This window comes from Malus sylvestris, chromosome 3, assembly GCF_916048215.2.
Source record: "Malus sylvestris chromosome 3, drMalSylv7.2, whole genome shotgun sequence".
NCBI classification, from domain to species: Eukaryota; Viridiplantae; Streptophyta; class Magnoliopsida; order Rosales; family Rosaceae; genus Malus; species Malus sylvestris.
The window spans coordinates 27,066,997-27,079,134 of NC_062262.1; the positions used below are offsets into that span (position 1 = coordinate 27,066,997).

General features: G+C 39.5%; 3 protein-coding genes and 1 non-coding gene across 4 annotated transcripts; 2 read left to right on the forward strand and 2 right to left on the reverse strand.

Moving 5' to 3' along the window:
* The first annotated feature begins 2,516 nt into the window (after positions 1 to 2,516).
* Positions 2,517 to 3,920, forward strand: LOC126616521 (fatty acid desaturase 4, chloroplastic-like). The gene has a single exon (XM_050284596.1). It carries the CDS (start codon positions 2,562 to 2,564, stop codon positions 3,531 to 3,533), a length of 972 nt encoding a protein of 323 aa, XP_050140553.1. The 5' UTR covers positions 2,517 to 2,561; the 3' UTR covers positions 3,534 to 3,920.
* On the reverse strand, positions 3,887 to 6,146 carry LOC126616522 (vacuolar protein sorting-associated protein 22 homolog 1-like). The gene is made up of 7 exons (XM_050284597.1): positions 5,983 to 6,146; positions 5,787 to 5,897; positions 5,441 to 5,576; positions 5,167 to 5,321; positions 4,451 to 4,558; positions 4,266 to 4,355; positions 3,887 to 4,150 (listed from the first exon to the last, which is right to left on the reverse strand). The coding sequence occupies exons 1-7, from the start codon at positions 6,031 to 6,033 to the stop codon at positions 4,049 to 4,051; spliced, it is 753 nt and encodes a 250-aa protein (XP_050140554.1). The 5' UTR covers positions 6,034 to 6,146; the 3' UTR covers positions 3,887 to 4,048.
* Positions 6,147 to 6,167: 21 nt separating this feature from the next.
* TRNAM-CAU (transfer RNA methionine (anticodon CAU)) lies at positions 6,168 to 6,239 on the forward strand. Its single transcript has one exon. It is a non-coding gene; the product is annotated as a tRNA-Met (tRNA).
* A 1,512-nt stretch (positions 6,240 to 7,751) lies between these two features.
* Positions 7,752 to 11,633, reverse strand: LOC126617475 (probable folate-biopterin transporter 4). The gene is made up of 7 exons (XM_050285557.1): positions 11,407 to 11,633; positions 10,862 to 10,989; positions 10,046 to 10,267; positions 9,255 to 9,710; positions 8,539 to 8,736; positions 8,316 to 8,453; positions 7,752 to 8,234 (listed from the first exon to the last, which is right to left on the reverse strand). The coding sequence occupies exons 1-7, from the start codon at positions 11,485 to 11,487 to the stop codon at positions 7,973 to 7,975; spliced, it is 1,485 nt and encodes a 494-aa protein (XP_050141514.1). The 5' UTR covers positions 11,488 to 11,633; the 3' UTR covers positions 7,752 to 7,972.
* Positions 11,634 to 12,138: the final 505 nt, after the last annotated feature.

Sequence of the window (12,138 nt, forward strand, 5' to 3'; positions counted from 1 at the left end):
ATTTGGGTTGCATCTAGCCCTAAAAAACAATGGATCCCACGAGAAAAGTAGCAACCCATGTGAGCCAAATTCTTTCACTCTCCTTTCACTTGCGAATACACTTATACTCTCCTTTTATTCTTTTTTTTATTCTTTTTTCTTACATATTTTTGTTCAAGAGATCCTCCTACATTTTGTTTGTATGTTTAATGTTTAAGACTTAAAATGATATAAGTTGTTTGTACCATACTTGACCAATCCTGAAACTACCGAACACCAGTCAACGTTATACCTTCAAGGACCCAGAAGAGTTTCCCTCCAATCAGGAGGCCAATCACATCGCGACACGTGTCGACATCAGAAGCCAATCATAGCACGACACATGTCAACATCGGAAGCCAATCACAACACGACACGTGTCAATGTCAGATCAAAGCTAGAAACTCTCTTCTATAAAAGGAGAACATTCTTCCACAATATTTCCTAATATCATTTGTACTAAATCATTCACTAATACTCAATAAATGAGAGCTTGAACCTATGTACTTGTGTAAACTCTTTACAATTAATGAGAACTCCTCTACTTCGTGGACGTAGCCAATCTGGGTGAACCACGTACATCTTGTGTTTGCTTCCCTGTCTCTATTCATTTGCATACTTACCCACACTAGTGACCGGAGCAATCTAGCAAAGGTCACAAACTTAACATTTTCTGTTGTACCAAAGTCCCCACTGATTTTTTGCATCAACATAAGCTATTATAGTAAAAAGGCTCACTTGCATAATACTAATTTACCAATTGGTGCTAGGTAAATGGTTGTGTTGTACGTGAAAATCAAATTATTACCGAGGATGAAGTGGGGGTCTATATCTTTCAACGGATGAGATTGAGATAAATGAATCTAATCCAATGAACGGTTCATAAGTGATGAAATCTAACTATGTCAGAATTTTGAACCTTTTTAGGTTGAAAATTTCATTAAAAAAATAGAAGATAATACGTCCAAATATCAACTTAAGAAAAGTTAACACAAAAAAAATATCGCATAATCAAATTACCACATAAATAAATATATACAGCCTCATATAGAGCCCGAAAGAAATAGCGCCCCCCCCCCCGGCATTGAGAAAGGTTCTTTTATAAAACCCTAAAGATTTCTCAGAACTCTAAAATTGGCTATATCCACCACTTTTTCAGCCATATATATAGAGCCTTTCATTGGGAATGCTCTAAGAATATGTTAGATAACTCACTCTATTGTAGATTCATAACACATTATATCCAGTCATGTCCATCTCAAATTTTGAAACAACAAACAATGGATTAGACTTAAGTCTATTTTAATTGATCACAACCTATCGTATCTAGCTCATCAAACGGGACCTTGGGTTTTGAGTTGCGATAGAGGAATGGTTGGTTGAGCTTATAGAATGAAGCCTAATAATTTAAAAAAATAAAATTAATGAACACATTCACCCCTACTAGTACTACGGTTTAGTAGTATTCCTCTTTATTGGTAAGTGAGAGGTCTTAGGTTCGATTCTAGCTAAAGACGGATTTTAACCACATTATTACTAGCTCATTATAAGGCTCAGCCCACTTCTCCACCCCTTATATAGATAATATAGTTTGTTAAAAAGAAAAAAAAGCACACATTCACTCCCAGTTTGGTTTGAACCGGATTTTTGAAAGCAAAAACTAGAAACTGAACTGTTTTAGGCCGCTTTGTTCCGGTTTTGGTTTTGGTCAACTAGGTTAATTTCGGCTAATTGACTCGGTTTGTTTCGGTTCTCAATTCACCGGTTTTTTCTTCTCGCCCATAATTTGAATGATGCTGGAGGACTAATATTCACAGCCGAGTACTTTTAGTCCTGTAATTTACAAGAAGCATTCTCAAGGAGAAACGAAGAATTCCACCACCCCATCTCAAACCTTGCTAATGACCACACGATTAAACAGCTGACATGTTTCCACGTTTGTAATTTGCCATATGAAAGGCCATTGACTGTTCAACTGAGTTTTTTGCGTGGTCTAGTTGAATACAAAAACATGTCCACTAGTATTGTCAAAGCTCAAGCTGTCTGAGAAGCATGCCATGAATTTTCATTTTCATCACCATATAAAGAAAAAGATAATGTTCTCTTGTTAATGAGGCGTTGCCAAGCTGCTAATAGCTTGCGTTTTTAATTACTTAAGCTACAAATTATTTGAATTTGTATTCAAATACACAATTTAATATAATATATCTAACTATTACACGACATTCACCTCTTTCAGACCCTGCGTAAAGCGGGAGTCTTGTACACTGGGTACGACCTTTTTAACTATTACACGACAAAGAAAAATCATCATAGCAATATTTGAGTATTTTATATGGGGGAGGGGAGGGTGACATTTTAAGTCCAAAAGAACATTATCTGTGACAAAGTAACAAGAAGGAGATTGAGGAGTTGATAACCCCACGCTACCCTATGCCTGCCACAATATTTTCTCCTTAGCTTCTCATCACCACAAACAAATGTTATATATATATATTGCCTCCAGTTAGCCTCTTATACTCTTTTCTCATTAGCACCCTCCAATGGCTATCTTAACCCAAACCAAGTTCCTCCCAAGTCCCAAAAACCAACTCCACACTTCCCACACTCCAATCCTCCGCACTCGAGTGCATTGCTCCGCCACCAACACCACTACCAAGGCGAACCCCAGCCCGGAAAAGCTAGTCATCAAACCGCCACTACAGTGGCTCGAGCCCTCACCCTCACCCTCACCCTCACCCTCACCCTCACCCGCCCTACTCAGAGACACTCACACCACCATCCGTCCTCCACGACCCAATGACCCAAGTTTGCTATCCACATGGTCTCACCGTACATGGGTGGCAAGTGGGTGCACTACTGTCCTTGTTTCTCTAGCCAAGTCCATAACTTGTGCAGCTGATTCACACATATGGCTCGAGCCCATTTTGGCAGGCTTGGTTGGGTATGTGCTGGCAGACCTTGGGTCCGGAGTGTACCATTGGGGCATTGACAATTATGGCGATGCCTCGACTCCAATTTTTGGCGTCCAGATCGAAGCGTTCCAAGGCCATCATAAGTGGCCTTGGACAATCACTAAGCGCCAATTTGCCAACAATTTACATGCCTTAGCTCGCGTGGTGACTTTCATTGTGCTTCCTATAAACCTTGTGTGTGATGATCCGGTTGTTAATGGGTTTGTTGCAATGTGCTCCGGCTCCATTATGTTTAGCCAACAGTTTCATGCTTGGGCTCACGGCACTAAAAGCCGCCTGCCACCGCTCGTGGTGGCGTTGCAAGATTTAGGAGTCTTGGTATCCCGGTCGCAACATGCAGCACACCATCGGCAGCCTTATAACAACAATTACTGCATTGTAAGTGGGATTTGGAATGAGCTTTTGGATCAGCACAAGGTTTTCGAGGCATTGGAGATGATCTTGTATTTTAACCTAGGGTTAAGACCCAGGTCTTGGAGTGAGCCTACCTCTGAATGGACTGAAGAAATTGAGACTGCTTCACAACTTCCAGCCCAATGAACCTTTTTGTTCTTTTGGGGATTTTAATTAAAGCGGGTGATTTCCACACTCACATTTTCAATTCCAACAGTCCTCGATTCTATCTACCCAGTACATTGAATAATTCATAGGAGAATGAACGACGGAACTAAAGAGAGGAGTGTCGGAGGTGAATAGGGAAGGGCAGAAAGTGCGGAAATCACTTCCCGTAATTGATTACCCACCATTTCTTCAGTTCACAGAATTATTTACTCACTGCATATGTATAATGCAGTATTTCTTTCAAAAGATTAGTTGATGTCTATGTATGTGATCACCAGTTATTGTATCAGCTTCATCTAGTTCAAGATTCATGTATCAAGAAAACACGCAACTTTCAAATGCAAACGTCTTCTTTATACCATGAAATACATTATCCAGCAGCAGTCTGTTGAACCAACTAGTATTACAAAAGGAAAATACAAATAAATCACAAATGTTTGGGTATGCACCTATAACCCTTTTGAACTCCATTATGTTGAGAAATTTCGTGTTTGTTAACTGTCGGCTCCTAGTGGAGTGGAGATGGAAGATACACAGGGGAACCAATATCGGCGTACACCATCTTTGTGACCATCATCAATCATTGCAAGACCCTCCTGAGAAAATCAATGGTTTATTGAGCCCCGGGAGTCCTACTATACATATAAAATAGACTAAAGGGCAAGAGTGAGGATACTAATATGAGTAGATTAGTAAATGTCATCAACTTACATCTAATAAAGTGTCAAAGGCATCGATTGCACGGCCAGTGGTCCAAGATAGCCGTCTCTCCACCTCAGGGACGGTCACAAAGCCTTGAGCCTAATAGAACAGAAGCGGAGCATAACCATAAATAATCAATCTATGATAAAATTTCCATGTAAAGTTAGGAGGAAGATAAAACAAAAGATTGGAACCTGGGCTAGCTCTAAAATTTCATTATGGTCTTTGTTCAACTCAGTTGGAACAGAACGAACAAGCTTTCTCTTTCCAACAGAAATAACCTCATAACCATTACCTAATACCTGGAATCAAGTAATACATGTAAGTACAATGCGTCACTTAGTAAAAAATCATGCTAGTATGGTACATCGTACTGCAGGGATACGATATGATGCATTGCTTAAGAGAGAGTATATGAAATGCTTAAGAGTCAATAACGTGATAACGCGATTCCAGATCATGAAACACAGAATTTGAGATGAGGTCAAAATAAGAAGGAATTGTAAGCTTTGACGTGTACTAAACGAATTGCGTAATGTGGCATGAAGTCAGTAGAGAAAGTTATACTATTTGCTATTCATACAGTTGCAGTGACAAACTCACTTAAAGTCAACTCTTCCTCAAGATGAGATTATACTCTAACAATTATTACCATCATCGACAATGATAACAATACTTAATATCCCTTCCAGCAATCACCAGGCAGTGTTGTCAGTCCCATGACAAAAATGTGGCATGAATTCACGGTGAACCTCTTCTAGTAAAACCATAGAAGCAAACAATCCACTACTCTTACTCTCAGTCTGGGTGGAAATCACTTGACTAAGGTCTCCCAAACAAAGTGCCTTGTTCGCATCAACTCTGAAGGAAACTTGTACATGTAATGTATGGAAAAGCTAAAACAAATTACCTTGAGCTTGCTTATAGCACGCAGGCAATCATCCTCGGAAACAGCTTCACGGTCACTCTTCCGCCTCTGACGAAGCAGACTGCAGAGTTCCTGCAGGTTGATCAAACCCCCATTGTGGGGTCTTGTTGCCAAGCAAATGTCAACAATTTGCACCCCTGTCTAACCAAATTCGCTCCCTTTTAGATCACACATATATATCCGAACAATCTTGGCAACAACCAAATCAATTCATACCCAATTAAAGGCATGCAATGATATTAAGATGGGTACCAACCAAGTTCATAGTAGAAATCACCAATCCCCAAAAGCTCTGCCCAGAAACCCTTATTGGATGCCAAGGGATCTACTCCGACCTTCGTGCACATGTTGTGAAATTGTGATCTGAAAGCTGGGTTCTTTCGAATGTCATTCTGCATCATCCATATCAAACAGTCGATATAAACTTTGTACCACGAAGCGATATTCCTAGTCTTACGGAAGGAAGGGGAGGGTTTGAACCCGAAACGCAATGGATTAAGAGGAACAATCTATCCGCCAGGACAATCTACCACTTGCCAAACAGTAAACTTTTTTGACATAATTTGGTACTGAAATTGATTGATTGAGAAGAAAAATGGGACCTTGTGCTTTCGAGCGAAATCTTCCAACTGCGTTCGGAAAGTGGTGAGCTGCTCCTTCATGAGATCGGTTCTGATCTTGGCAACATTCTCGCCCAGCAGACGATATTGGTCCTGCAAATAAAGGACAGATTTGGGTAATCGGATTCCAGGAATTGGCGGCCGAAATCAAGGGCGGAGAAGAAGAAAAATCACAAACCCTAGAGGCAGCGGCGTTCTGCAAGCCGCCGATTCCAGGTCTCCTCCTCATCGTTGTTCTTCTTCCGCGACCCGCTTCAGTGGAGTTGAGGACGATGAGGTAGCACGGGAAGCCAACTCCCAACCATTAACTAGGCAAAATCTCAATTTTCAATAAATAGTTTTGTGGGAGTTGAATTCTTAACAATCAGAGTGGCGCAGCGGAAGCGTGGTGGGCCCATAACCCACAGGTCCCAGGATCGAAACCTGGCTCTGATATATAAACCTTTTTTTTTCGGTTTTGCTGAGCGAAACCGCAAATTTAGAGAACTCTAAGTTCCAAAATGTTGACACTTTGAAGAAAGGGAAGTGGTTCGCAGAGACCCTTTATACACTGCACAATCTTGCAAATAAAATGAGAATCAAAGGACGTTAATACACGAGTTATTATAAAGGTGGATGACCCACTTGAAGAAAAGTCACAACAGCTAACAAATATTGAAGTTGTGCTGTCTACTTTTACATTTCTTAACTTTAAAAAAGAAGATATAGTTTCTCTATATAAAGACCTATCAACTTACAAATATGATAGAGAAGCATAAATACAATGTATTGTTTCCATTACTTTGTAATTTCAGTATGATAATTGAGAGAGACCACTTCTACTATCCTGAGGATGTAGGCACACTTTCCAAACCTCGTAAATATTGTGTCTCATTTACTTTATGTTCCACTGCACACATACCGTCGGTTTCACAACACGTTATCAGCATAAGAAGCTTTCGTGTCAGTGGAAAACACAACACCATTAATCCGGTGAAGTGCTACTTACCTTTCACCTCTGTCGGCTGAAATCTCATAGATAAGAAAATCCTTTTACTTTACCTTCATACCTTAGTACGACTAATTTTCTTAAAGCTAGTATGTAGCTTGTTGTATGAATGTATATTATTATTAGCATAAGCAAAGAAAGGTACGGACATGTGTCCAGAGCCTAGGGATCAAGAAAATTGGGCCTTTGATTGTGTGAAAAAAAAGAAAGAAAAGAATCAGAGTTATTGGTTTGTGTGAGATGGGTCAGCGGAATGAGGTAATGAGAACTGTCGGGTTCAATTTGTGCGTGGTCCAGATTTTTTTATCCCTAGGCTCTAGACACTAAGGTTCAGAGTGGATCCAATTCCCTATTTTAGGGATTTTTTTTCTTTACACTAGAAACATGCTTAGGGCACCATTCTAAGCACACCAGCTTAAATTGGTATCCATATAAAGATTGTTTGCACTATTGGGACTCATTTGGAAATGCTTTTAAATGATTAAAAGCACTTTTGGTGTAAATGTTTTTGAAACCAATCTCATACTAAAAATCCAAATAGATCATGAAAGTGCTTCATGCAAGAAAATATATTTAGTGCTTCTTCCAAAAAGTATTCAAATGCTATTACAACCCAAAATCGATTTTATCAAAAACAATTTCAATTTTTTTAAAAACATTTCCAAACAGTAATATTGGTGGCCTTCGTATTTGTCATGCCGACAAACGGAGGCAATGTAACAGTCTGAAAAATCTAACCAATTATTTTGCTTTCCAACCAAAGAAAGAAACTAATTATTTTTGTTCTTATATCTATCTTAAAATTTTAACTATTGGAAACTAAGCCATTCTCATTGCGGCGCCCAACTCCTGGTAGAGGAAATCGAGCCTTGATTCTTAATTGTTCTTTGCTCGAGAGCAACCAAACCAAAAGCCCAATAAAAAATTCATGAGTGCTCTGGAGTACATGGTACTCTGAATGTTTTAACCGTCATATCTTGATTTTTTCACATATCACATATATATAAATTCCGCGTAGTAAATTGGAAATGTGTCATTCACAAGTTTCTACAACTTCAAAATCCAGTGTGCATCTGTAAAGAACTCTCAATTCGAGAAGATCTCGCAAAAGATATATATTCGATTCTTTTTCACTAACTATGAAATCCTCTACCGTATTAGACAAATGACAAATTTGAACCTACGCCGATAACCCTGTAGCTTCCTTTGGTATCAAAAACAGAAAGCCAATCGGGATGAAAGTGCAGAGAATTTGAATGGCAATTCCCAAAGGAAGGTTGTCAAAAGAACCTGAAGAGATGTTCAGAACTGATGCAACGCCAGCGCCGACAAATGACCCCAACGTAGATCCTAAGTTGTTTATTGACATAAAGAGGGCAAACAGAGTCCCTTCAATTCCCGGTGGGCATAGCTGCCCAGATAAGATCAGGAACGGCATAAACCTGCAGTTCACGGGATCTTTCTTGTTAGTAAGACGGATTAAGTGATGAATAAAGATTTACTATGAGAAAGTATGCACATACTTGAATTGATTGATCGCGTCACTGAGAGCTGAGCCAAAAAGAACCATAATTTTGTCCGATATTCCGTATGAAAGATTTACTCGAGTGACTAAAACCAGATCTAGGAGTGTCAAGATCGACAAACCAAGATGAGACAACCTGCATGGATCAAGACCAATACACCATCAACAAAATAATCTCAACAGAAAGGGATAGAATATTAACAGAAGATCATTGTACTTACATCAGTATTCTTCTTAATTTCATCGTCTTTAAGTAACGATTATAGACAAAGGTTCCAAGCATGAGGCCTAACCATCCCACAACACGTGCAGTGCCCAAAAAGGATGCATCCAAGCTCAAATACTCTGTCTGATAATAAAACATAACAGTCGAGAGGTTCGGAATGGAAACGTGTGCTAGGAAAAACCAAGCCATTGGTCTGATCAGACAAAGTAAAATCAAATGTAAGCAAGATTAAAATTCAAAATATATCCACATCCTGAGAAAAATAGCAAATTATATCTCCAGGAAAAAAAAAACATTTAGATTGACATCAGGACCAAGTAGCAACGATGGAAAGAAACATTTAATTTAGACTCCCTAGATCTCTCTAGAGTTTCCCCATAAATTCTAGACTCTTGGAACTTTTTATTCACGGACCAGATCATTGTGTGTTACTGTAACAATGGCAACAGATCTAGAGAGGGAAAATCTCAACGTGTTCCTTCAACTGGCATGGAAAGAAACTCAAGTAAGGTCGTACCCAGTGCACAAGGCTCCCGCTTTACGCAGGGTCTGGGAGAGGTGAATGTCGGCTAGCCTTACCCCCATTTATGGAGAGGCTGCTCCCAAGTCTCGAACCCGAGACCTACCGCTCATGGGCGAAGGCACTTGCCATCGCACCAAGTGCGACCTCTATGGAAAGAAACTCAAGTAAATAAACAAAAATTGAATTACCTCAAAATTAGTGGTTGTTTAAATGCGTGGCACAAACTATAAGTGGCTGCTTTGAGAGAGTGAAACCACCGTGAAGCCAATGAGTCTTCTTTTCCAGCAAACTCGAGTTTACCAGAAACTGATTTCTTTTGCTTGCCCTTATTGCTCTTCTTCCTCCTTGACATGGTGGTATTGGATTTCTCTGAGAAATTATCATCATCCAGAAAACTACTATTCCCATTCGCTCCATCGGAGCTTCTTGAATCAGAAGATTCAAGCAAAACTTTACTATCTACAGATTTCTCCTCAACCAAGCCACATGACAACAACTGTATGGATGGTAGAACAGAAAAAAGCAGAAAAATTGTGTGTATCTGTAAGTTGGTCAGTGCATATCCTCCTAATAAACTCCCGCATATGCCACCAAAAGCCATTGCAAACCATGATATCGACTGGAGGTCTCCAGCAAATGAGGCCCTGATAAAGGTAATTTTAAGATATCAAGTTGTATCCTTTAACACATTAACAAGGGAACAAAGATCCATGATGAACTAGACAAAATTTCAGCAGAAATAAGGGGGAATGAAATATGCACATCTTCATTTGGGGCAATACAAGACATTTACAGGGGAGCCTACTGTAGGGCCAGTTACAATCATGCTAATTCCCGAAATTAAGGCATGAAACGTAAGCAGTTCATCTGATTGCATGCCAATAGATCTTTATGTTGGCAAAGTAAGTTTGCAGGGTACTTGATATGCAACTCAAACTGCATTGCAAATAAATTGAAAGAATCTCAGTTTTGTACGTACTTTTCATGTCTTACTGCCTCAGCAATCATTGCATCAACTACTACATCTGCCATCGCTGAGCCCAGGTTCTGGACTGTTAAGAAGGTCATGAGTTGCCAACTGGAATTCCTCAATGTCGCATTCAGGCCAAGAACAAGCCATGGCACAAGAGAGAGCACAGTTGCAATCACTAAGTAGGGAACCCTTTTTCTTCCTTTTATTGGAATACAATCAGACACAATTCTGCATAAAAGACACGCAAAATCAGGTTCGAAAGAACTAATAAGAAAATGCAAATACAAAAAAGGTAGCTTTAATGCTTGGACTGCAAACTCAGGAACTGCAAGCTAGCCCCTTTTTTTTCCTTTGGGCACTCAAAGATAATCGCCATTGAGATGTGTAACTCTATGTCTAACTAACTGTATTTGCTCATGCACTCGCATGAAATGTATTAATACGTGGGCACATTGCGAAAGACAAAAAAGCATGTCCCCCATTCCGACTCTCTGAGCTACAACATAAATTCAATGCTTAGGACGACAGTACCCTTATGATAATAAGCAAAAGAATCAAGCACATCTTTTGTCACATTACATGATGATTTCTTTTTCATTAAATTACTCCAGATTTGTTTCTAAATGACTTCACTACGAAGACTAATTTGTGCTTTGAATTCAAATAAAAAAGGATGCAAACAAGCAGCACATAAAGGTTATGGAAGCTGCTATACAGAAGAAAGCCTTTTAATGCTTACATACTTAAGAACACATCTAAATTATCTAAAACATCCAAAACGTGCACGTTCCTTGTGTGTACTGAGTAACAGAAGATCCATACCCGTATAGCGGTTTAACGCTCCATGGAAAGAAAGCTATCGAAAACGCGAACTGGGAAGACGATGGAGACAACTTAAGCCTATCTTTCAGCTGGTAAGACACTGCCGTCCATACAAAGGATCTGAAACCCTACCATACATCAAACAGGCACTTATCAATCACCATACAGATTCTTCTTAAAACCAACATCCAAGAAACAATTTCACATCAATCGTGTTTAATTTCGATAATTTGAAAGATAAAAAATTTCACATGCCTCCTAATATAATATCATTCCCAACTTCTACATAAGGACACTTTCAAATACAGATCTCTCTCAAAAATCACCCAAATCAATAAAAACACAAAACCCAGCAACCCAAAACCTTAGAATCGCAATCTCCACCTCCTAGAAATGCTAAAAACCTCATTCCGCAACGCCCCAGAAAATTAATTTCCTCAAAAATCAAGAAACTAATTAAACAGCGAGATTCAAAGTACACCAGGATCAACAAAAAAGATATAATTCTAGAGAGAGAGAGAGAGAGAGAGAGAGAGAGAGAGAACCTGGGTGAAGTAAATCAAGCAAACGAGCCAGATGAACGAGGCGCCAAATGCAGCTCTCAACCTCGTCAGCCATTGTATCATTTTTTCTCTGGGAGCTTTGAGTTCGAGCTTATTCTGCGTTTGTCTATCGAACGCAGACAACTCAATGTTTTTTCGGTTTCTTCTTTGGAGTCTTCCAACGGTTTTCCTTTCGGCGTTAATTTGTCCGATGGACAATTTTACCCCCTATTTCGTATCTCGCTTTGTAGACTTGTAGTGGAAAGTTGCCTTTCATGGGGGAGGGGGGGGGAGAGTTTCGACATTTTGGGTGCAAATAGTTAATGGATTACACGGTTGCTGGCCACGTCCAGAGATCCTCCCATTTCTTGACACCTCAGCGCCCTGGCCCACATATAGTTAATAGATTACATGGCCGCTGGCCACGTCCAGAGGTCCTCCCATTTCTTGACACCTCAGCGCCGGGGCCCACAGTAAGTCCACGAGTCCTCACATTAATCAGAGAAGATCTTTTCCGGATTCTTTTAGTGAGGATTCTAGGGATCCATAAATCATATCTGTGAATCGTAATCAGTTTTTATCAAGTACTGTCATGATCTAAAATATCGATGATATCGTAAATATCAATAGTTTAAAAACACGAAAATTGTAAGAAAAACTTGGAAATTTTTATTGAAACTTTGCAAGATGTTTATTTAGTCAATTGTCTATTAGTTTATCACAAAAAATGGAAGG